This window comes from Podarcis melisellensis (genome assembly GCF_964234715.1).
Source record: "Podarcis melisellensis genome assembly, chromosome: 5".
NCBI classification, from domain to species: domain Eukaryota; kingdom Metazoa; phylum Chordata; class Lepidosauria; order Squamata; family Lacertidae; genus Podarcis; species Podarcis melisellensis.
In genome coordinates, this window is record NC_138537.1 from 39,360,160 (window position 1) to 39,386,019 (window position 25,860).

Genomic DNA, 25,860 nt, shown 5'->3' on the forward strand with positions numbered 1-25,860 from the left:
TCAGCTGGACTGGCTGTATCTGTGCAGCAAAATAAGTTGAAATAGACGTGAGTCTATCCTAGGCCCTACTTAATTGTCTTCTTTGAATTCCTTCCACAATGGTTCTGAAACTCAAAAGCTTTCAAGAAATACACATAATATAGCATAACACATAACATTTCCAGACAGACACCCCCCCCCATATATTTGTGCCTGGCTGTCCTCCCCAATCCAGCAAGTTTCATTTTATCAGTGTTTCCCCATCAATCAGGGCCAGCAAGACATTCTTCACAGCAGGTCTGATGTTTTCCTATGACAGTTAACTGAAAAGTAGTCCTTGGGGTCTTCTTTTCATGGATACAAACAAAAGACAGTTCAGGGAGCTGATACAGATCTATGAAATCAGCTTATGTGCCAGGAAAATAAAGGAAAAGGCTAACCAGTTAAAAAATAAAGCATTTGTTCCTACAGATGTGACAAATCCCCTAAAAGCATTAGGCACCATCTACTGGGAAAGAGGATACCAGGCAAGATTCTTATTTTCTCTAAATTCTCTGAACTCTTTTTACAGGAAACAAATATTAGTACCCTATTTGAGGGTAGTCAGTCTAAGGAAATACAATGGTGCCTGTCTCCCTGAGTTGAGTAAAATCGTTCCTATTCCTGTAGGATTAGACCTACTAGCTTCCCATGCACAAAACTGAGGAACTGCATGTGGGCATTTGCTTCTGGCGCTAACAATTGTCTCTGATAATATAACCAGCCTACCTATGTGCCACACCTGGGACTTTGAATATATATGTATTGGTCCCTTCTCCTGCCCCCAAACAAAATAATATAGGACAGTATTCAGCTAAATAGTTGCATTAGTGTAGTGGGACCCCACCCCTCTCCTCCCCCTGTGACTCCCCTCCAAATCTGCTCCAGAGGGTTGGGTGAACCCCCATAACAGATTCAGCGTTACACAGGGGGAGAATGTTCTGCTGTGCAAGGAGATGTTCTTGCACCAACAGAATATTCACCTTAGTACTATGGCGTATACAATCCATCCTGACTAAATTACTATTTTATAATACCTATCAAGGCTGCAGCAATCCAGGGACCCCAGATAAGTTCTGAAGGTGCTAACCAAAAGGAGGGAGGATCTGAACTCTGCTTGCCTTGCCACTCTTCTGTCCTTGCCCCACCCCCTTCTCCAGTTCCCTCCTTTGTAACAAAAGTACTGGCTCTTTCATGCTAGAAAAGAGAGCACCCTGCAACACAGTGTTTAGCACAGAGATGGACTATGGTAGCTTAATGTGCTAACTTGCTTATATAAGTGAGAAGGCATAACCTTCATCCTTCCCTTCACTCTCCATGCTACAAAACACAGTGCCTGCAGTGGCAACTGCATAATATGCTGCACAGGTCAAGATGGCAGACCTTTAGGTATTTGAAAATGGCTGCCATATCTCCTCTCAATCTCCTCTTTTCTGGGCTAAACATACTCAGCTCCCTCAACAATTCCTCTTCTGCACATGTTCTAAGCTTGTGATCTACTAAGACCCCTAGATCATTTTCACAACTACTACTGGCAAGCCAGGTGTCCCCCATTCCTGCCTAAGTGCAGAACCTTACATTTCATAGGATTATAGAGTTGGAAGGGATTCTTAATGTCATCTAGCCCAACTCCCTATTGAAATTTTGTTAGTTTGGGCCAATTCTCCAATCTGTTAAGGTCATCTTGAATCCAAATTTTGTGTTTTGCAGCATTAGGTACCTCTCCAAGTTTAGTGTCATCTGAAAATTTGACTGTCACCCTCTCAATTCCTTCATGCAATTCATTTATAAAGATGTTGAACAGCAATGGGGCCAGGACAGAACTCCGCAGCACCCGACTTGTCACTTTTTCCCATTACTGAACACTCTTTGGATTTGGGAGCTACAAATCCATCTAACAATAACCTTGTCCAGCACACATTTTACCAGCTTCTCCGTAAGAATCTCATGGGGGACTTCGTCGAAGGTCTTTGTGAAATCAAGCTACACTACATCCACAGCATCCCCTTGATTCACCAGGCTTGTAACTTTCTCTCTATATATAAAATGAAAAAATCCCCCATCATATTCTTGCATATAGATGCCTCCTTCTCACAGACAAGGCAAGCAGTTATAGCAATGGGTCCATGTAGTACCTGTCCTTCCCTGCAGGGGGAAACTCACTGTAAGAGCAACCCCTGCCATGCATCCTGACAAGGAAGATCAGGGTTTTCAGAATGCCTTGTAGGCAAGACAAAGAGCAGCAGAAGAGAACTGCCTGGAAAGCCAGAATTCTCCCCACCACCTGTTCTTATGGGAAAGAAAACCATTGCCAGTCAGATCCTTGCTGTTGGCTTGATCAAGATCCAAGCCAGCTGGGCAGGCAATGACAAGAGAACCAGCATGCAGTTGTCTACCATTTGCTGATGGGAAATGATTGCTATGCTGGCTCTCTTGACATCACCTGCCCCATCGTTAGAGTGTTTCTCCATTTAGGGTAAACCAGCAGCAACAGCTACAACCAGGATCTGTTGTTGCAAGAGCTACGTGAGGAGATGACAGCTATGATCGATTTCCTCCTTTTGGCGACCAGGGCAGATAGTAGCAGTAACAATTCCTGGTCCAAATCCCCCACCATCACCATTGCCATTTCCAGTAGGATTCTTTTCATAACTTAAATAGCCCTTTAGCACTAGGGGGATCATCCACACTTCTACTTGTGCAGTGCCTAGAAAGTATGACTTCTGAGGGGGTTTCTGCTTGACCCACTCCTTTGCAAGGGAAAACCCGCTCTTTAGCAACAAATCAGAACAAATAGCAATCTGGGAAAAACCCAAATTGCCATTTGCTCTGATTGAGTGCTAAAGAGCAGTTTTCTCTAGAAAAAGCAGCAGGACAATGGAAGTGTGGATAAGCCCTAGGTTAGAGAGGTTGGTATCTATGCAGCCTTCATAACACAAAACACAGCAATGTGAAATGAAAGTTTCTCTCTTTCTCTTTCTCTTTCTCTCTCTCTTCAGCTCTAGAAGAATGCACATTCTAGTCCCACTGCACATCTCAATGCTAAACACAGTGCAATACTACAGCAGCTACAACCTGTTGCTGCAGCAAGAAGAAATATTCATGTTCCTTCAGTGTTTATATAGAGGGCAACTGCTTTTCATTCCTGGTAAGGAATACCCCAGAAGGGTGGCATCAAAAGAGTGGCTGTTTCCAGGTACCAAGGCAAGCTCCCAATTTTTCAATATTTTGGGATTCACCTGTCCATTCAAACCATAATATTTAGGCTTGTTTCCTGAACCCACACAAAAACCTCAATCATAGTTCTAAACATCCAACTAGAAATGTTTACCCACTTCAATGAGTAAAATCTGCTGGCAGAGCCTGCTCAGCATAGTGACTACATTCAGGGAGCACTGATTTCTGGCCTGCTGTATTCAAGGGCTGGGGAATCACTAGAGATTATTCAACAATAATTCAGTGGCCAGAAGCTGACTAGAATGTTATCTAGCCTCATTCTGTTAAATGTAAGTAGCACCTAGAGCAATGGGAAATTAGGGTCAGGTAAGCTCAATTCCTGGTTTCAGAGGGCAAAACTGTCTCACTAGGTGACTGAAAATCTGGCCTATTGTAGCTGAGCCACAGCCTGCTTCAGATCTTCCACAATCAGGTCCACATCCTCCTTGCTGGTAGCACGACCCACACTGAGACGCAAGGCGTTCTGTGCCACGTCATAAGGAATTCCGCAGCTAAGCAGGATAGAGGATGGCCTGGTGAACAAAGATAAAGTAAGTCAAGTTTAACCTCCTAAAATTCCCTACAGTGGTTCCAAGAAGTGAACAGAGGAAGGAAACAAAAATTATGCAGTCCTATACTTATTTCTAAGTCTCATTAGTTTCCAATATGAGCCGCAAAGAACTCTGCCTCTGCAGTGCCCATTCACATCACTGTTCTTCCTAAGAATGCTGCAGTCACCCCAGCTTAGGTGCAGATCCACTGCAGTGTTGGCTTTAAATGATAGGCAACACTTTTCTCTTGCAGGCAGCCTCTGAAATATTGCCCAGGAGGGAATGTGGCTAAAAAAGGTTCCCCATCTACTGGTACGTAGAGTGGTTAGAGTGTCAGATAACAACTGGAGAGAGCCTAGGTCCCGGCTCAGACATAATTAACTGACCTTGAGCTAGTGACTAGCTAACCTCCTCACAGGTTTGGTGTCAAAAGAGAGTCAAAGAACTGTGTATGCTGCTCTGAAATCATCAAAGAATGAGAAAGAAATGTAAAAAGCAAACAAATAAATCTGACTTAAGCCCAAACTAGATGCAACACCATCTAGTGTTAGCAAGAAGAGCTAGATGGGGACCCTGGCATGGAGGTACTGTAAGGGAGCTTTGACCCTGCTGTGGACCCCTGCCCCTATTAATCACATTGGGGGGAAATGTTTCTATCTTCTCCAGTGGAAGCTTTCCCCCCATGCATATAGTAGGCACAGGCAGCTCCATCCAGATTGGGACCACCATGGCAGGGGAGGAGTGGTTCAGTTCTCTCCCCCAATAACAGGGTGCCAGTCCAGACTTGCCCCTCATTCCTGCAGTTGTTACTTGTGTGAATGGCATCTGAATTTTGTTTGGCCCTTCACGCTTGCTATTCAGGAACCTGCTTTTGAACGTGATCCTGTGCGCATCCATGTGGAAACATGGAACTGAAATGTATTATCTCTGGAGCAGGTATGTGAGCAAAAGCCTCGATTCTAGCACATTCTGTTCTCAGATTTGGCTTCAGCATTATGTAGCTAATCAATTGGTACACAAGGCTTGTCATATGTTGAATTCCACCCTATGACAGTAACGACAGCCCTTACATCTTACGGTATTCCCTCTTGGCCTTGCTCATATGATTTTGCATATGATTTTGAACCAATATGCTTATATGATTTTGCAGGTCTCAGACATAAAATTGAACCACAAGCATTCTAGGAAAATCTTTAGATGAAAGAAATACAATACAAGGCACTTAGGTTTCCACCGCTCTCTCCAGTATTTGAAACAAACAGCGCACAACAGCAGGGGAGCAAGTTGCTGCTCAGACACATGATCTGTCACACTACACTGCTCTCTCTATTCAAAGGAACACCACTTGATGATATCCTAATCCTAGGCACTTAGCTGATCACCTACTTCCCTGCCCAGCTGGAACCATCCCCTGTGAGTTCCAAAAGAGTGGGTGCCAAGGTACAAAGGCCACAGCTTATGCAAATGTTGCCTTGTACAAAAGTGCAAAGAAAACACTTTCCACTAAGATACAAATACATTAACCAGCTTATGAACTTAAAGCAGATTGACCAGCTTCCATAATAAGCTCAGCTCCTGAATAAGCGGTAACAGTCTGCAACACTATCTCAGTAACCCCCTACTGCTAGCACCCTTTCCTGTGCTGCCCTTATCACCTGGGGAAAAAGTGGGACTGGCACTGTGGCAACTATACAACCCCTTCCAGTAGCTCTTTAAGGCCAGGTGAAGGGCAGATCACACAGCTAAGTGGAGGGACAGGATTGGTCTGCCCATTGTCCAGAGGCAAATGGCATGGCCTGGATGCAGGGTGAGAGACTGTGGGAGGCGGTGTCACATGCCTCTGGCAGTCTTCTCCTAAAGCAGGAGGATTTGAAGTTTGAAAATGGAAAACGTTCCTTTTGTACATCTTTGGGGGGCAGGAGGGAAGACTGTAAGATGTAAGGGCTGGCGTTACTGTCATAGGGTGGAATTCAACATTCTGCTCTTCCAATCATTCTGCCTGCACAAGCATTTCAGCTTGCCAGATGAAACGATCCCACCATCTCCACCCACTGTTGTGGGGTTCTCCTGACTGCCCTCCCCGAGCCAATTTTGGGGCAAGCGGTGGGAAACGGGAAAGTTTCATTGTGCAAGTGCAAGTCCTTGTGCAGGGCTGCTGCTGACAGGATAGGTTGGGTGAATCCTACTATTGTCACACACACACACTATTACTACCATTAAGAAGCAGAGTTCCCCGAGGAGGTGGGTGAGTACAGGTGTTGCATCCTTTGCTTTCACTTTTCTACATCAGATGGATCTGTTCCCTCCAGCCACAGAATACCCAGTTTCCCAACATGGTTCCTTACCGGTCACCCTTCTCGGAGTGGCATGCAGCACCAACACTGGCAAGCAAAGTCCTACAGTGAGATAGCACCAGCCGACCTGCAGAAAACACAAGACATAGGCATGCCATGAAATACCCAAGGACCTGGTGGAGGAAGGAACCCACAAAATGCTTATCCCACCTACACTTTTGCTAGAACTGGCTTCTCACTAAAGCTGGAGGGGGGGGGGAATAAACAAATGCAAAAGTTAATGCACATCATACATACAAAATTGTCAAATGCAGATCTGAACAGGCAAAGTAGGGTTTTAATGACAAAAAGGTTTAAGAGATAAAATCAGGATGTGGGTTTTACAATTAGAATCCCTCCTGAGATAAATATGAAATTCATGCTGAAATTATAAAAAGCCAAAGCTTAAAACTCATTTCCTTTGTTTACAATGGTACCTCCAGTTACGAACTTCATTTGTTCTGGAGGTCCATTCTTAACATGAAACTGTTCTTAACCTGAAGCGTGTTTTCGCTAATGGGACTGCTGCCGCGCCGCCGCCACCGCGCAACTTCCGTTCGCATCCCAGGGCAAAGTTTGCTACCAGGAGTATCTACAGTGGTACCTCGGGTTACAAACACTTCCGGTTACAGACTCCACTAACCAGGAAGTAGTACCCCGGATTAAGAACTTTGTCCCACGATGAGAAGAGAAATCATGCGGTGGTGGCGCAGTGGCTGTGGGAAGCCCAATTAGCTAAAGTGGTCCCTCAGGTTAAGAACAGTTTCAGGTTAAGAACGGACCTCCGGAACGAATTAAGTTCATAACCAGAGGTACCACTGTACTTCCAGGTTTGCGGAACTCGTTACCCGAAGCGTTCATAAGGGGGACAGTACGTAACCCGAGATTCCACTGAATTTCAAAATTTCACAATTTGTAATTTTTTTGAGCAACTAGAAAACCAATTTCCAATACCATTTTTTAGCATCTCCCCACTCTCCCTCACACAGCAGCAGTCTGGTTTTCATCTGCTCTGAAACTATCTTAAGAGCAATGCAGTCTTGAGATCTATAGACAGGATTAACACATGTGTTGGTCACCGAGGAAGCTGTAGGCAAAAAAACCCCAACAACACCTAACGTAGACTGACAGCAGCCATATAGGAATGGTGAAAATTTAGAGCCATAGGCGATACCTTTTAGTCCTGAGCCCATGACAGAAAAGTTACAGGTGTTGCACAGTCTCCTTGAGCCTTTCAGCCTGCAGTTAAAATAAACTCCTTGCTCTTCAAACACGGCCTAAAATGTGCAAAAATAATACTTTCAAGAAATGTTTGTTAATGATTGGCCTCACTTCACTATCCCCCAACTTAGCGTTCCTACAAAGGAAGGCAGCAAGAAGAAAGTGCCATGCAATTCTATCTACAAACAGGGGTCAATCCTCCCTTCCCTATGCAAAGGTTGCAGGTGAAACCAGAAAACAATCACCCAAAGAACTCACTTCAAGTCTCTCTTCCAGGTAATCCCGGACCTTCCTCATGTGAGCTTCATAAACCTCACAGTGCCTGCTCACCAAGTCTGCTGCCTGCAAAAGAAGACAATCAGCATACCATGTTTCTCAGTGGCTACAACAAGAGACATAACCATGAAGGGAATGATGATTCCCATAGAATGTTCCCATCCAGACAGATGAAAACAGATCATGGGTAGGAAATCTGAATGGAATCACCTTTTGTGCCTATTCATAATGTGATTCCTTTGGTCTGACAGTGATTTGTCAGAGACCAAGGAAAGTCTACATGGCACAATTTTGCACGAGCCTCTCTCTCTAGAGCACACCTGCAAGGTACCCACCACTCTCTAGCAACTAAAAGAAAACCCATTAATCATATAACAATAAGCTCTCTTCATAAGTTTACTCACCTGATCTACCAGGGTTCTAAACTGCATTGGCAGCCTACACAGACAGCAAAGGCTCCCTGCTTTAAAACCTATTCCTCTATGGTGCATTTTGTTTTAATATACTGTTTGCTACTTGGGGAGGGGGGAGGCATTTGGCCAAAAAGCAGGAGCTGGGAGGAGCTACACAACCTTGGACATGGGGCTAAAGATGCTGACCCACAGCTCCTGGTATCTATGTTGTCCCTTTGTGAAAGCAGCACATGAAGAGGGCTACTAGAGAAAATCTAAACATATTCTCCAACAGACCCTAAAACAGTGGCTTTCCCCTCACCCCACCCCAGTGTATATATAGGCCAACTTGATGTATCTTTCTTGTTCTGGCATGCTATTCACATAGAGCCACAGGGAAGAAGAAGAAGAGGAGTTTGGATTTGATATCCCGCTTTATCACTACCCGAAGGAGTCTCAAAGCGGCTAACATTCTCCTTTCCCTTCCTCCCCCACAACAAATACTCTGTGAGGTGAATGGGGCTGAGAGACTTCAGAGAAGTGTGACTAGTCCAAGGTCACCCAGCAGCTGCATGTGGAGGAGCGGAGACGCGAACCCGGTTCACCAGATTACGAGTCTACCGCTCTTAACCACTACACCACACTGGCTCTGTGGTAAAGATTAGCTATTTGCTCTGAAAAAACATGCCTAGAAGAACAACTTCTAGTATTTCAACAAGTCCTCAGTAACCAGATCCTCACAATGATGGGAAACAACCAGAGTTTACAGTAAAGCATTTTTAAGCATCCTTGTCTCCTATCAGTGTCCCACTGTGCACAGATTTAGAACTTTTGCTCCATAGGTCAAATAGCAACTCCACCTCTGGCATGAGAGCACAAGGGTGTGAGGGAAGAGACGCACCAGCACAGATAAGCAAACCCAGGGAAATCTGTTGCACTGCTTCTGCCTTTAAATTATTGTAAAAAGAATGCTGGGTTGAAATCTGAGCCTTGCTACCAGGACAGCATCTCATGTTGAATCCATAACTGTCATTATTAGCCCTCATCAGCTTACCTTGCCAAGGCCAGCAATCATTGGTGTATTCTCAGTCCTAGAACAGAGAAGTGCAGTGTGTATTTATTCCTAAAGCATAATAAAAGTGACACAAGCATAGGGGCTATATCTACTTGGGTAACTAGCATAATGCAGGGACTGAAAATGGCGCTACTGCATGATAGGAGCTACTGCTCCTGAGTTACACAGTTGTGGGGGGAGGAGATCTGGTCTTTCTTGTTATCTGAATGTGACTTAGGAAGCTCAGATGCTGCCTTATACCAAGTCAGACCACTGGTCCATTGAGCTCAGTATTACTGACCAGCAGTAGCATTCCAAGGTTTCAGGCAATGGTCTTTCCCAACCCTTCCTGGAGATGTTGGGGATTGAACCTAGAATCTTTTTGCATGCAAAGTGTGTGTGTGCTAGCACTCAGCTACAGCCCATGATGCAAACCCTACACTGCATTTCCCAGCTGCTTATCCTGAAACTCTTCACACTTTGCCAAATGAGAAACATGATACGAAAGGGAAAGGTTTTCAAAAGCTGAGCCTTTCACTCACTAATCTATGCATCCTTGGAGTCTCAGAGAAAACTATCTTTTAAAAAAAAAACTGCTTGGTGTCTTCTCTTGCAGCCCCTCACCCGCGTGAAGAAGAGGAACATGGGCTACCCACATATTGCTTCCACATCCAAGAGAGGTCCCCACCTTACTTGGTCTCTCACTGGATTAACTGGCTCCCTCTGTGCCCTCATCCTTCTTACCCAGGGCGGAAGTTCCGTTCCTGCCCACCTCCAAACAGCATGGGATGGAGAGGAGTGGTGACACCAGGGCCTCGCACATACAGCGCTCCAATACGCGGGGCATAGAACTGCAACGATAAAGCACAAAGCTAATGCCTCCAGACAAGAACTAAGTGGTGTGTCCAACAGGAAACTGAGGTGCTTTGACCACAGAGAAGTAAGGCTGACAAGAGCAGAGAAGCAAACATTAATCCTTGGGGAAACCATGGTTGCCCGTGGGAGAGAAGTATGGGTGAATCCTATGCTCACTGCTACCCATCCCCTGGACTATCTCAGTGCTATTTCACACATAACAGAAGAGTTTCCTGTGTTTTCTCCCCCTGTTCTGTATCACTTGACAGGCATTTGTGTGCTTCAAAAAATACATGACAAACATGTTCCCAGATGCCACAGTTATTAAACTAATTATGCCTGGAGATTAACTTGAATCATTACTTGGCTACTGGCAAAATAAATAAAAAAATGAAAAGCTGTTTTTGAATACTGTAATGGAAAGTGACGTTGACACACTGGACATCTCCTGCTGTGTGTCATGCTCTCCTGCGCAATGTGAAAATGTGGACAAATTCGCTCAACATTGTTCCCAGATTGCCATCTGGTGGAGAAGCTGTTGAGTTGCATTGCATCCTAAGAAGTGAGTTATCGACTATCCACTATGTTTTTAGGTGTTCCAAGAGTTCATGATGAAAATAAAAGACAATATAAACAATACTTTCTGCATTCCTGTGCAACCATGCTAGATTCATGGGCTGCAGAGAAGAGGGTCAAGATACTATTCAGGGCAGAGTTTACATTACAGTCACCATATGACAACCTGCATGGCAGCTGTAGCAAAATACAATTGTCAGCAGCAAGCAAATCAACAATGGTTCTCAATTTAAAAAAAACCTGAGAAACTGCTGCTCTAGCACATGGAACCTCCCAAAGTTCACAAAAGGCCAAAGTGAGATGGCCTCATTGTTTATTCTTTGTGTGTACATATTGTGCACTGTTTTTACAAACTTTCAAATGAAAAAAAGGTTTTGGAAACCAGGATGTAGATAGCATTAGACACATTTATTAAACAACATAAGAAAAACACCTTTCGTCCTAATAGAGTCAGTCTACAATGCTGCACAATGAGAACTGTGAGTGAGAGAACCAATCATGAACACCAAACGTTTTTACTGCCAGCTTCCTGTCACACAAAGCACCTCTGGATTATGGTCACTGTCTGGTTCTCAGAATGATGGCTGGTGTTCAGGGAGCCCTGGTATGTTCTTTATTTTTCTCTCTAAATGTTTTATCAACAATAAAGGATGACTCTGTGGGCTGACAGCAACTCTCTGCTCAATGGGTATTGGATTTACCATGTTGGGAGATGACCTAGATGCATGGATATCTTTTACTCTGCGTGTAGAAACTACATTGTAGACAGAAGAGAGAAGCACCATACCTTGTGCCCCACAATAGTGAGGTAATCCACTCCCAGATCCTGCACGTCCACTTGACCTTTCCCAATCATCTGTGCTGCATCTGTGTGTACCAAGATCCGTGGCAGACCAGATGCTGTTCTCTTCCGATTGAGAGCTTGAATCCGTTGGCTGAGTTCGGAGACAGGCTGATAGAAGAAAGCACCATGAGGAGGCATCATCTCACCAGGAACACAAGCGTTCTGGCTCTCTCTTTTGCTACTGCCCTACTGATTGGCATATGATGCCTTCATGGAATTACTTGCATGGAAAGCTGATGGTTGCCTTTGAACTTTTATTGATGGTATTATATGGCTTTGTTGTTATATAGTACAACTGCCCCGCCTTGGTGATCAAGGTAGAAAATAGCATTTGGTGTAACTCAGCATCCAAACAAAGGACACCACATATAAACTCCACAGAACACATAACCCAACACAGGGAGACCATGGTTCACGGCATAGGGCTATGTCTCTGTGTCTCCAGAGAGCAAAACCTGTAATTCCAAACTAGATTGGGTGAGCAATGAGGTGACAAAAATTGTAGAACTAAAGGTTTTACTATACAGTAGACCTGTGATTTATGTACATTTAACATGTGCGCATTCTGCTTTAGGCACTTGGCAAAAACAAAAAATTAAAAGGAGGGCAGAAAGAGGAGCAGGCATCTGGGGGGAAAACTTTGGCAATCCCACCTGGTGTTGTATCCAGTGTGCTTTGACTATACATAATTTTGGCTTTAAGCATTATCCCCAGAACTTACCGTAAACACCTGTGTAAGTTGTGAGGCTTAAAAAGGTAAAGGGACCCCTGACCATTAGGTCCAGTTGTGGCCGACTCTGGGATTGCAGCGCTCATCTTGCTTTACTGGCCGAGGGAGCCAGCGCACAGCTTCCAGGTCATGTGGACAGCAGGACTAAGCCGCTTCTGGCAAACCAGAGCAGCGCACGGAAACGCCGTTTATCTTCCCGCCGGAGCAGTACCTATTTATCTACTTGCACTTTGATGTGTTTTTGAACTGCTAGGTTGGCAGGAGGAGTTGTAGGGCTTACTGTACCTAAAACATACTGAGACTGAAAGTTGGTGGAGTGAAAGGAGAGTGGAAATATTTTGGGGAGCATCAGCTCCCTCTCATTGGCTCTTGGGATCATCTGACCACATATATCAACCTCATTTCCTTAAACATGTAATAAGAACTGAAGGCACAACTCACCATGATAACCCCAGTTTCATTATTGGCCAGCATAATGGAAACTAGACATGTAGTTGGACGGATTGCTGCAACAACTTCATCTACTTCCACCTGTCCTGTCACTTTCGACACGGGTACAAAAGTGGCTTCTGTAAATCAGAATGCAAAACAGATGTTGATCCCATAGCTCAGTGTGTTCATCAGCAGTTACTATGTATCTGGCAGCAGTGGAGAAAGTCACAGGGAATAGCAGACCTATTGCTAGGCAACAGGCAAGCGCTCCTTAGTCTTGAAAGATTAAGATATAGCTGTCATAAGGGAATTTGGGAGGAAGTGGCTGTTGGCTTAGAAGCAGCATTTAATGAAAGAGGCAGCTGAGCAAAAATGGATTTTCCTGGAGCTTAGCTGGATACTTAGAAGATAAGAGAGTAGGAAGCTGAGGGGAAATGCTGCATGCTGTTTAAGTCTCTTCAGTTTGCAAAAGCCCCCACTAAGAGCTCTGAGTCTCATACTGAGTTCTGCCATGATCCTGCCCAATTGGAGAAGCACCAGAGATTAAACCTATGACCGTTTGAACACAAGCTATATATTCCCCCCTCCCTACGCAGTAATAAGACCACTTATCAGCCAGGTTAGGAATGCCATCTCTGACTCCATGTGTTGGTCACTTTTTGACAGGCGAGAAGGATAGGATAGGATAGGTTAGGAAAAGGAAATGATGCAAAGAAATGAATTTGAATTAAAGGTTCAGAACTGCCCCCAATTCTGGACCATTAGCACCACAGTGAAAGTACTGCTGAGCCAGCTTTAGACAGCTCACATTTGGAGTAAACAATAAAGAGACAGTATACAAAAAAAAACCCCTTCATGGATCACTGCCTTGTTGTGGTGAAGGGGTTTGAATAACTCCAAGAAGCTCTGAGTCATGCTGTGCAGGGCCACCCAAGACAGCCAGGTCATAGCCGAGAGTTTAGACTAAATGTGATCCACCTGGAGAAGGAACTGGCAAACCACTCCAGTATTTTGCCAAGAAAACTCCATGGACGTAAAAAAGGAGAAGCTTTGAGAAGAAAGTGAGAGCTTCCAAGGCATGCTCATGAGATCACAGAGAGTCGAACACGACTAAGACAACAGAACAACAATACCAAAAAAAGTAGTATTTGCTACTCAGAAACTAAAATTGCTATGAAAAGAGCTTTTGCCAAAGCAGAATCTGGCAAGTGTGTATAATTTATCAGCAATCTCTGGCTATCCACTACAGTATACTCACCAGCCTCATGATCTTTCACTAGGTGCTCCACAGGGAGACGGACTGAGTCATGCTCAATGCAAGATGTAATTAAATGTGGACACAGCCCCAGAGTCTTTTGTTTATCTTCTCTTGGTCCATCAGAACTTTGCTTGTTGCTTTCCTTAAAATGCTTCACTGCAGTGTGGATCACTAAATTGTTTGCCTGAATGGAAAAAGGAGGGATACAAATCCCAATCTCATATGTTCATATTAATATCCAGATTTACCAGTGCAGTCCTCTGGAGTAGACAATGCTGAATTTCTTACCCAAAAACTAGTTCACTGGCAGACTTGTCTTTCAGTCTCAGAAAGATCAGAGGCAGAGGACTGATTTGTAGTCATTACCTCCATGTGAGTGAATCAAATTGCAATACATGCTCCTTTGCAGGTTTTAAATAAAAGATAGAGCCATTCAACAGAAGAGGGATAGACTTTCTTTTTATCTGATGGGTGTTTGTTGGGTCTTACTTGGCACTAATTAAGAATGGAGTCACCAATGCTATGAGAAGCAAATAAAGTCAGACTCCATTTAGGAAAAAAAGACAGCTAGCATGTTATGGGTTGATCTCGACTACCAGGTCAAAACAGTGCTAGCAGCATCTCATATCTCACCTCTGTCCCACCAGAAGTGAAGACGATGTCCTGGGGTCGTCCCCCTACCATTCTAGCCAGACTTTCACGGGCTCCATCTATAATATTTTTAGCCCTTCGACCTGTGAAATCAAAGGCACATTTATCTTATTATCAAGGCAAGGTGGGGGGAAGTCTCCAAAGGGTGGCGTTAGGGGAAGACTACCACCTTGAGTTCCAGGATGTAATAAAGTGATAAATAAACAAATTATTAAGTCCACCCAAATTCTGGAAGAGTTTAGTTGTTTTGATACAGAATAATTAACCTGGGAGAGGAAGCAGTGGAAGAGGACTGGAAGAAATTTAAGGACTATTTACAAAAACATTGTAAACTGTATGAGTGCTAAGAAGGGTGCGAGACTGAAAATATCATGGCGCCATTAAGCTAGTGGAAAAGAATTTGAGAATGAGTGAAGCTTAAAAGAAAGATAAATTTTGAATAAATATCATGTTTAAATTAGGGATCTAAGACTTAGATAAAAGTATTCAAAGTTAGGGACACAATATTGGAAATTTATAGAATAAGAATTGAAACAAGGTGATAAATTGCTGGTTAAAATTGTATAAATTTGGAACGCAGGAGTGAGAGATGTGAGGAAGTCCAAAAAGTGAAGAAAATATGGTTACTAAAAGATGATAATTCTATTTTATTTTTTCTTGTTCTTGTTCTGTTTTGTGTTTTCTGTTCTTTCTGTTATTCTTTCTATTGTATTTATAAAACCTTTAATAATTATTTTTTTTAAAAAAAGATACAGAATAATTATTTCTGGTAACAAGAAGTGCCAGATTTGGCTCTGTGTTCCTTGCATGAGCATTTATTTCAGCGAGTGCTAGAGAGTGGATCACATGCAGTAATACATTCCTTTAAGGCCATTTCAATGCAGTAACTTGAATTTAAAAAGGCAAGATGAATATAAAAATGAGATGGATGCTTTCATAGAATGTTTCCATCCAGGCTTGCTCTCACCTTCTGTATAAGAGCTGCTCGGATTGCCCCATGCTTCATGCATGGCTTCTGTAACTGTCTCAATCACCTCCGGAGCCAGAGGGGTGGTTGCATTGTAATCTAGGTATATCTTCCTGAAGGGAACAGAATGCAAGAATAGTTACAACAGAAAAAGGAATAAGATAAGATAGGAATAACACTAGCACTCTTTGGGCCAAAGTTGCATCAATGGTTATGAAAAATGCTGCCCTAACCAAACCACTTCTGAAGTCATCATTGCCACAGCCTCTCCAAAATGATGATACTGAGGTTTTGAAATAAAACATCACTATCTCTCCCCAAGCTTTAAAATGTGGTGCCAGTTTTGATGAATACATCATATGACACACTCACATGAATGTGACAAAGTGGGCCCAGGCCCATGAAAGCATATGCCACAATGTATTTGCTAATCTTTAAAGTGATTTTGCTGAAAACCACAGCTTTCTAGCACTTAAAGAGTGGATTGCTGTAATAATCTTTCAGTTCCTAGAGCTCAACCCTAGGATTTTTTTACTTGCTTGGAGTTTTGTAATCCAATCTACACACATTTACTTGGAAGTAAGTTCCACTCAATTCAACAGGACTCATTCCCAAGGTATATTGTGGGTAAAATAGCAAAATCTCAGCACCATTGTAAAAATATTGTCTCCATTTTTAAAAAATCAAGAGAAGCTACAAACCTGTTTGATGAGTTGTTCTCTTCCCCATCAAAGTCAATTTTCTCTCTGTTCTCATTTCCTTTGTTCACTAATACTTTCTTCATTTGGTTCTCTTCCATTCTCCACCAACCTATTTTAAGAAAAACACAACCCACTTTGTTCCATGAAACATTAGACTTCAAATAGCACACAAATAAATTATGACATGCCTTTGCCCAATAATCAAAAAGACACCACTACTCGTTCCGCTGTATCTTCAGGAATCAGAGGCACTGACTTGCACCCCAGATTGGAGCGGCCCAGCACTGCACGCAAGCGCAACGTGATATCATGACATCACACATGTGAGACCGATGGGTACGCAATGAAGCCCAACACCACTGCCCCCTGCTTGCAACTGCAGCCCAGAACACCACCACCCATGTACCACCTTACTTCCACTGGTTCTCCACAGCCACTGCAGCAGCTAGGCCAAGGTCTCTGCCGCAAGGCCTCCAGCAGAGGTTAGGCACCTGTTTCAGGTGGTCAAGGCTGCATTTGTAGACAGGATGGTGGTGGTGGGAGGAGCCCAAGGAGTAGACACACATCACTGGGAGGCTTCCTCCACCCCTTTGACATTGGGGGGGGGGGGGCTTGGCCTGCCTACAAATATTGAGGGGGTCCAATCCTATAGAGATGGCACCTATGTCAGGAATATTGCATTACCATTCTGTAGAGGTACCTCCAAAGATGGAGATAAATTAGAAGAAATATTTCCCATCTCTCAGATTCCCTATCTTCCTAGGATTGATATGCTATCCTCCCTGGTTTCCAGCTGGGAGGCAGTCAAAGGAAGAGTCACACACATTGTCAAAAGATTTGTATATGGGAGATATGTTTTAGGACTGACAGTGGCTCTCCAGAATCCCCGCCCCCAAAAAAATCCTACCTGGAAATGCCAAAGACTGAAAGTGAATCTGGACCTTTTGCATGCAAAGCATGTGCTTTACACTACCAAGCTACAACTCTTCCTCAGAGGTGAATTGCCTAATGTCCCCAAGGAAGCTCATAGTAGAGGGGAAATTATCATTATTTATTAAATTTCTATACCGCCCTTCATCCAGAGGGTGGTTGACAATATAAAAACACAAAAATACATACCATACAAGTAAACTAAACAATACTCCCCACAGTTTAAAAAGCCATAGAAAGCCAAAAATTCTAATTTGTAGTTCAATCTGCAGTGATGGTAGTTATTCTGTTACAATTTTCACCTGCTACTCCATTTTCTCTCACAGGCTCAATGCATAGGCACTGTTTATGGGCAAAGACCTGCTTCTAGCTTCAGACACTTCCAACACATTACCAGAATAAAATTTTGTTGTGTAGCTAATCACTCAACAACGGAGGGTTGTTGAGTGGAATGGGAGAGCCTCACACTATATGAAAGACCCTTAGATGTCTTGCAGTCCTATCCACAATTGTTATCGTTCCTCTCCGTTTGCAATTATCATTGCTTTGTTTTTGCACCAAAACCCCGCCCTTTCTATTAAGATTTTAGCACAACCTTCTAATCCCAATGGCCTACTGTAATTAACCCTAAATACGTGTACCTGAAATAACTGCTTATCTAAGCCTTGTCTCTGCTTCCCTCCCGTTTCTGTCATTGCCTATTTCTGGATTGTGAATCCCTTGGGGCAGGGACCTATCAGCTCCTTCTTTTTTTTTGCAAAGCCTCATGAACATGGATGGCACCATACTACCATTAATACAAAACCCCCCCAAAAAAAAACAATTTATATGAGTCACCAAGTTGGTTCCTTTTATTTTATTTACATTGATATGTTTTTTACTGCTGAAATTGTGCTGAACAAAATGGAGAACTGTTCTCCTCAGCTCTTGCCCACAAGACATAAACTGAACCTCCCTTTGGACTAGGGAGCGTATATCTTAATAGAGACAAAGCAAAGATACGACTACTCCCGCCCCCCGGGTGAGAAAGATGCCTACCCAAGAACAGCTAAAAACAGAATGCTGGACTGCACAACCTTCCGCCTCAACGCGACCATTTTTATACAAACTTCGCGGCGCACCTATTGGCTACTACGGCATAATTTCAGCTACGAACCAATCCGCGTCCTCCAACTCACCAGGTAGCTATTGGCTGCTGAGGCTGCTTAACACTCCAGCCACCGACGAATCAGATCCGCGCCACACAATTCGGACTGACAGTGGCAAGGCGGGTTGACGCGTAGTAGATACGCAGGAGCCGGGGCATCCGCTGACTCTCTCTTCCCACTCTCACTATCATTAGTAATATGACGACAGTCTCCCGAAAGAGGGCATTGGTCTATGGTCGAGTCTGGTACTGGTGCGGCTTCAGCTTCCGCCCAAGAAAGGCTATTAGTTTAATAGCGACCAGGCGGGTCGACTCCTCAAGGACCAATCAGCTTCCTCCTCCGCCAGTGGCTAAGCGGGGCACGGCTGCGTTAGTTAACCAATCGGTTGTCTCGCACTGACGATAACCTGCCTCCGACCTTCCCCTTAAGAAGCAAGACCCCTTCGTCCATTTGCCTTGGCTTCGCTTACTGGTTCTGCTCACCTGACGGTAGTTGGCGACTGGGTCTTTTTTTTTTTTTTTGCCGTCGTCGTTACTTGTTCGTCCTTTTTTTCTTCCACAAGGAGGCCTCACAGGCCCGGTTTTCGCCTTAGCTGCAAAAACGGGACCATATATTAGCTACCAACGCCCAGTTTATTTTTTCAAAGCAACTCGGTGAATGACAGTTGAGATCATAGAGACGTCGGCATGAGAGACCACCACAGGAGAAGGGTTGCCCGCGCTGCCCTTCCTCAAGATGGCGGCGGCGGCACCGCTTTCCCTTTTCCCGCTGCGTAGGGCTCGCTCGCTCGCTCTCACTTACCAAGATGGCGAAGGATGGGCCGCGGGCTTTTAATTGACGCTTTACCTCTTCTGGCTGCTTCTGCTGATCGAAGGCAGGTTTTGGGGATAACGGGATAGGCGGGATTAGAGCCGGCCAGGCCGGGCTATTCAACGGTTGGCCGGCCGGGCAGGGGAAACGGCGCCTGGGCCTCAGGCGGCTTCGGCCTGGGAGTGGGGAGGAACTTGCTGGGGCTGAGGGAGGGCGGCCGGGCCCCACCCCCATCCGCCTCATGGCGCCTGTGGCGGCTTTCGCCTCATTGGCGTTGTTTTCCAGGCAGGAATAAGGGCTGGCAACTGCCGTACGTGGAGTGCCTGGTCCCTGCTTTGCAGACGGGCAGTGGGGCGCGCAGGTGTTCTCTGGTGCTCTTGACAGCCCCGTGGTTTGAGGCGGTGCAGGGTTGGTCCGCTTGACAGGTTTTAGAAAGATCCCTTCCTTCTCGGTGGGCTGTTTTAATCCCCCCTGTTGATCTCCAGAACGTGATCCCCGGACGCTATGCTCTCAAGCCTCTTTGGTTTAGTGCACTACCTGCGCTCATAGTTTCCAGGACCTAGCGCGGACTTTCATAAATTCCGTGATTGCATCGCCTTAAAAATCCAAGTTTTGAGCCCTTCAGTTGAGAATTTGCTTACAGTTTGAAAATAGGAAATTGCCTGAAGGCTAAAACTTGGAAGCATAATTGTATATATGCTGACAGGTGCTATTTGTATTTATTTGCCTGTTTCCATTCTGGGATTCGGGTTTCCTTTAGAAAAATACTCTGTTCCATTTCAGATTGCAACACTATGCACATCTGGGAGGAAATGCTGTAGTCAACTCATTAGGACTTGCTTGTGAATATATATGCATCAGGTTGCACTGACAGGAAGATTAATGTAATTATACCAGGGCACTTATTGCAGCAGGCAGCTTTGAAAAAGCAAGGTTGAGGAAAAGGTACAGCTACTTGGAACTGTTGCAGTGCAATCTGTTAAAGGCTACCTGTGTGATAGGAGAGATGTTGTAAATAAATATTTTTTAAGATTTGAAGGTAACTTGGCCACCACAGATTTCTGAGTTATAATGGACAGAATACAAGTATTAAGACTGCTTGTTGAGGTGATTTGTAGTTAATCGGAGAAACACCTGTGCCATTGCTAGAAGGCTTTTTGTGAATTCCCTAATAGGGTTTAATAGATGGTATCTAATGTTAATCGTGCTCAAAGGAGACCCACTGAAATCAACGGACAAGTACTGTGGGTCTACCTTGTATGCTATTGCACTTTATTTTTAAATATTAAAATATAAGAACATACTGAATTATATATGAATGATTTAGCTGTGCCAATGACAGATCATGGGGGAAATTCAGACTGCAGCTAACATGAATAAAATACTTTATTGATGCTTTACTGCTCAACAAGTCAGTTTTGTTTTTCAGATAGGAGCATACTTAGTACAAATGGGTAGAACTAAGTAATGCTCTCTCCATAAATTACTTGATTGTCTATGTTGGCTGCAGTCCTGAACACTTTGACCACCTTGACTTACATATTCTTAGCTTCACATAATTAAGTTTTTCTTTTCATTCTTGTTGCTACTCTATTTCAGCTGTCTAATATCTCTTTTATTTCAGCTTTTGCTATAAAGAGACACTGGAAAGGAATGATGGCGGCTTTGGATACTAAAGCAAAAGCAAAAAAAACTCTGGGAACAGTTGATTATGTGGAGTCATCAGAATTTGCACAAGGAATTTTGCCTACCAAGAAGGATGTCATTCAAAACATGCTATATCTTTTGCACCCGAAAAGGGCTGGGCAAGCCCAGCGATCCAAAGAAGATGCTGCCCAGTTGCTTGCTGAACTTCTGCAGGAGCACTGGTTGTTTTGCAACTTGTATACCATAGCAACACAAAGCATAAAGAAGCATATTCTTAAGGTATATGAGGAATTTTCAAAATTATATCAGTCCAGAAAGCGAAGAAAAAATGAGTTGTTTACACAGAAAGCAGATGATTTCAACAGGAGTTCAGAGCAGCTTTTTGACATATTTTGTACAGACACAGGAACAAGAGAGAAATTGGAGCAATACAGTGGTGTGAAGATGACTGACATTGAATGGAAGTTTCTTGAAGATCAGAGGAGTGAAAGAAAAATGTACTTTGAGGACTTCGTGGACAAGAAACAAATGGAAACAATAGAAAGACGAAGAAAAGTAGAATCACTGGAGCACTTCAGGAAGATTGCAGAAGAAGAGAAAGATGCATGTAAGCGTAAAGGAATGACTTCCAATAGAGATGAGCAGCCAGTTGAAGATGTCAGCAGTAGGAAGAAAGATGACCCTTGCCTTGGACGCAGCAAAGGAATTGGGAACTTTTCACATAAGGCAAAAAGAAAGCGCCTATCTTCTGGCTGGATTACTGGGACAGCATCTTCAACTAGCTATAGCGAGTCAGTTGCACCTGAATGTCAACATATACGTATGAGCATCAGAAAAGTCAGACCAGGGTTCTATGAGACTTTTGACAAATATGAAAACTGCTAGCCCAACATTCAAAATCTGTTTCTGTTGAAGTTTTGGGAGGTCTTAATACCCTGACTAATTGGAAGTTGATGTAGATAATTTTGTTGGGCTCCATTAATGTACAGCAACACCACCAAAGCAATGGCACCAGTAGAAATGGGCTTTTAGCTTACTGAGAGAGTAAGATTTGTTTAGGCCTGTACTGATACTTTCACAAGGTGAAAGTACTGTATACTAAAAAGCTATAGTGTAGCGAAGAAAAACCAATGTTTGGATGTTAAAGCAAACCAAATGCACAATAGTAGGTTATGTTATATAATAACAATTTAACCACTGGAACAGACTTCTTAGGAAGGTGGTGCATTCTCCATTTTATACAGTCTTCATGTTGGGCTGGACACTCCTAAAAAAACATTTTGCTGAAATGTTGTATAGTGACCTGAAATAGAAGTGTGAGGAGAAAATGCAGACTCTCCTGCAGGAGAGTCATATTATATAACCTGTTGCCCATTCCAACCTCAGTGTCTCCCAAGACTGGAAGACCATGTACAATTAAAATAAAAAATTGTTGCTAGTGAGATGGCAGCTAAAAGGGGAACATGGTTATGGGGCTGTGTGTCACAATGCAGGATCTTTTTGAGACTCACAATAGACTGCTAACTTCCTGCCTGTTAAAACAGTAAGTAAGTAAGTAAGTAAGTAAGTAAACACACCTGAAGGGAAAACAGTAATTGGCTAAATTATCTAAAAAGTACAATAGTTTCCTGTAATGCCCACCTCCATACCTTGATAATACTTGTATGGTCTTAAGAGACTGACCATATACAATTTGCCATTACTTCATTGAGACTTTGCAGGCGAAAGAAAATAGGTTTCCTCTGTTCGATCTTGCAGATATTTAGTTCCTAAAATACCTATACAGTTCTGAAAAGCAGCTTTTGATAGATAGCATTGGCTCATGTGAGAAGAAGGAAAAAGGGTCAGGAAATTTTAAAAATGGCTTTTGGTATAAATGTGGTGGTAACAACTATTTGTATATTTTCTGCATTCTTAGCAATTAAATACCAGTGGTGAGAAATATATGTGGAAAAGTAGAATTTGTAATTGAAAATATTTGAGACATAAACATGTATAATGCACTGAACATAGCATTGGGTTGGAACTGCCTTACAAATTATTTTAAAGGTGTTTAATTCTTCTTTTCATTGAGTAAGGATTGGAAATGAATGCACTGCAATGTTTGCTACAGTGGAAGGACGTAGCTGCACTGCAGTTATAATGTCCACTGAAACAGAAGCAAGTCCTTCCATCTTGAGAAATTTGTAGCTCTGCCTGCAGTGAGCGTTGGTAGTACAGATTGCAGCCCTTTCAAAGCTAGGCAAAACTTCTGTTTTCATACCTCACTGGTTTTTCCCCAGCATATAGATGGCTAGTTTTCACAGTCTCAGATCCAGACATATTGTATGCATGATGGTCTGTGCATGTACATTACATGACCTCTGGATCACATGGTGTATACACAGACATCCACATATGGAATTGCTGTAATCTTATCTCTGGAAAGTCACAAACACCCGGCAACACACCCATACCCATGTTTCCCATCATGTTTGGAAGAGTATATTCCTCAGTACACTGCCCCATTGGCTGTATAGTAGTTAAATCCTAGAAATCATGGGGTAATGGGAATGGTTTATAGATATATGTACATCACTTGATCTATCACCACCTAATGGTTCTTGGCTGAAGATGTGAACTGTGCACCAAAATGCTGTATGGTGGAATTAACGTTGAGCGATAAAACTGGCCTGTTAAAGTTAGCATAATCTTTTAAATTCTGCTCACATAATTTCCATAAATACAGGTACTTCAGAATATTAAATGGTTACTTTTAGGCAAAGGGCACCTGTTTAGCCCAAAATCCTAATAACAAATTGCCATCATTTATTTTGTTACCCTTTGCCAGAAATAGTTTTATTTCAATTGTTGCCTTTTTTCATATGGACCAAAAATGTAACTTTATGCAGCATTATATGCATGTTGTGTCAAGCTAAGGAACAGTGATTTATTACTACATCTGCCCTTGCTTATACATTTGATTTCCCATATGAGAAGTAGCCCTGCTCTAAAACCATGTCAAAAAGGCTGACTGGAGAGACGATTAATGCAATTAATTGTAATGTAATTGGGTGATGTGCATTATGTCAGTAATACAAGCAGTTTTACTGGATCTTTGAAGCAATAAAAGCACCCTCTTTTTTTCGGGAAAACAAGTGAGCCATCACTAATGCTTCCATTAAAATTTGTCTTCTTTAAAGTTTTTAGATGAGTATCTCCAAATGTTTGCATTCAGTAAGTAAAGGTAAAGGTACCCCTGCCCGTGAGGGCCAGTCTTGACAGACTCTGGGGTTGTGCGCCCATCTCACTTAAGAGGCCAGGGGCCAGCGCTGTCCGGATACACTTCCGGGTCACGTGGCCAGCATGACAAAGCTGCATCTGGCGAGCCAGAGCCGCACACGGAAACACCGTTTACCTTCCCGCTGGTAAGCGGTCCCTATTTATCTACTTGCACCTGGGGGTGCTTTCGAACTGCTAGGTTGGCAGGCGCTGGGACCGAGCAGCGGGAGCGCATCCCGCCGCAGGGATTCGAACCGCCAACCTTTCGATCGGCAAGTCCTAGGCACTGAGGCTTTAACCCACAGCGCCATCTGCGTCCCTTGCATTCAGTAGTCATAGTTAATTTTGAAGTTGTGTTACCATTCCCAGTCAATATAAGCTAACCATATATCTAAAATTATCATTCCTCGTTGGTCCTAATATTAAATGCCTTCCCAAATTGCAATATATTTTCTGCACAGGCAATTTTTGATGAACCTTTGAACGAAGGAAATTGTCAGAATGAGGTTCAGTCACTCTGAGTTTAATGTTTTAGGGATCAAAAAACTTTTTTGTTTCTTGGAAGGGGTAATTCAAATGATATCTGTTCTGTAGCATACATACAAATGCCTCACTCCATACATTGCAAAAAAAAAGCTAATTTTTCTTTTTCCATGTGTTCATATTGATTGGTTAGGTTCATTTAAAACTCGAAGTAATGGGGGGGGGGGATATATGATTTAGTAGTAAGTGTGTGATTGAATTAATCCTACTTTTTTTAAAAAAAAAGTATGAATAATCACGCCCAGTGCTAAAGGTTTCTGGAATTTGTTGATGACAGGCCTGCCAAAAGATCATGTTGATTTTCTTGATAGAAAGAAGCAGCAAAAGAGAAAGTGTTGATTGGTTCTGCTTCTGAAAATTTTGACATTTTGTGTTCTCTGATGACATAAAATGTCAGATGCTTCTGCATGTATAGGAGTGTCTGATTACCAAGACTGCATTTCTAAACAGACTAGTAAGCCTCTTGCTCTGCCTGAGGGTTTTTCATCAAATCTGTCCACTCTTCCTACTTTCATACTCGAAAGACTTGATTTATTTACAATATATACTATTTTCCAACAAGAGCTTCTCCTAGAAGGAGAGCAATTAAATTATTCTCAAGCACAGTCATGCAGCACTTTCACCTGCGTCTTGTAGGCCTCAGTGGGCAGATGATAGCTGCAGCTTCTGCTTTCAGAACTCTCGGTGGAGGTGCTGGGGGACCAGAACTATAAGAAGTCCTCTCCCCAGCCCTCTTGTTGCCGTTGCTGCCTCACTCGGCTTAAGAGGTGCACAGGGGAATAGCCCCACTGCCTTGAAAGTGTTGCCAAGCACCAGGCCTAGGTAACACAAGGTGTTAATGTCCTTGATCCTTGGCAGCAATAACGTTCTTTAACAACCACTTGGAAATCTACTCTGCTGCAAAATGTGGTGCCTTGCTTCTTGCAGCAGGCGATATCTTGTACCAAAGTCACAGTATGCTTGTGGCTATCTGTCGTCTTCCAGGTATAGCATGCTCCTGTTACCCAATAAAGTTTTAAAAAATTGAATCCTACATGGCTTGAGAAAAGCTCGCAATGATCTGCTCAGAGACTTACAATTGGCTGTCTACATCATCTTGATGGTGTAATCTGTGCACCATGGGAGTGGGGCTTTTTTGGGGGGGGGGGAGTAGTGCCTAGAAAAAGATTGTTGGATGACCAAAACTTTTCAACAATAATTACAATTTTAGCTAGGAACCTTCTGCTGTAAGCATATGAATGACTATCTTTTGATCTCTTAGCTAAAACTGCAGCTCACTGTGGCTTCCATGGAGAATTCCATATACTCATTTGGAGCCTTTCCTCACAAATAGAAACATCAAGGGTGTGCATAAATACCGAGTCAAACCATTGGTTCTAGGATTTCAGATGGGAGTCTTAACTAGCCTTACCTGGAGATAACTGGGGATTAAACCTGGGAGCTTCT

General features: G+C 43.2%; 2 protein-coding genes and 1 long non-coding RNA gene across 11 annotated transcripts in view; 2 read left to right on the forward strand and 1 right to left on the reverse strand.

Moving 5' to 3' along the window:
• Positions 1–25,860, forward strand: part of LOC309370586 — a 147,457-nt gene that overhangs the window by 37,933 nt on the left and 83,664 nt on the right. The gene's annotated exons all lie outside the window — the stretch shown is intronic.
• Positions 1,877–19,657, reverse strand: SCLY (selenocysteine lyase). 9 transcript variants are annotated; one of them, XM_081912467.1, is made up of 13 exons: positions 18,955–19,656; positions 16,076–16,184; positions 15,375–15,487; positions 14,390–14,490; positions 13,757–13,940; positions 12,508–12,635; positions 11,280–11,444; positions 9,806–9,912; positions 9,062–9,098; positions 7,598–7,681; positions 7,293–7,395; positions 6,131–6,206; positions 1,877–3,767 (listed from the first exon to the last, which is right to left on the reverse strand). In XM_081912467.1, the coding sequence occupies exons 2-13, from the start codon at positions 16,171–16,173 to the stop codon at positions 3,623–3,625; spliced, it is 1,341 nt and encodes a 446-aa protein (XP_081768593.1). In that variant the 5' UTR covers positions 16,174–16,184; positions 18,955–19,656; the 3' UTR covers positions 1,877–3,622. The 9 variants fall into 9 exon arrangements, with proteins under 9 accessions (XP_081768593.1, XP_081768588.1, XP_081768589.1 ...); XM_081912462.1 differs by having other exon boundaries at positions 18,184–19,656; XM_081912463.1 differs by having other exon boundaries at positions 18,127–19,656.
• Positions 20,588–21,738, forward strand: LOC309370576 (uncharacterized protein). The gene has a single exon (XM_081912491.1). The coding sequence runs from the start codon at positions 20,617–20,619 to the stop codon at positions 21,493–21,495; it is 879 nt and encodes a 292-aa protein (XP_081768617.1). The 5' UTR covers positions 20,588–20,616; the 3' UTR covers positions 21,496–21,738.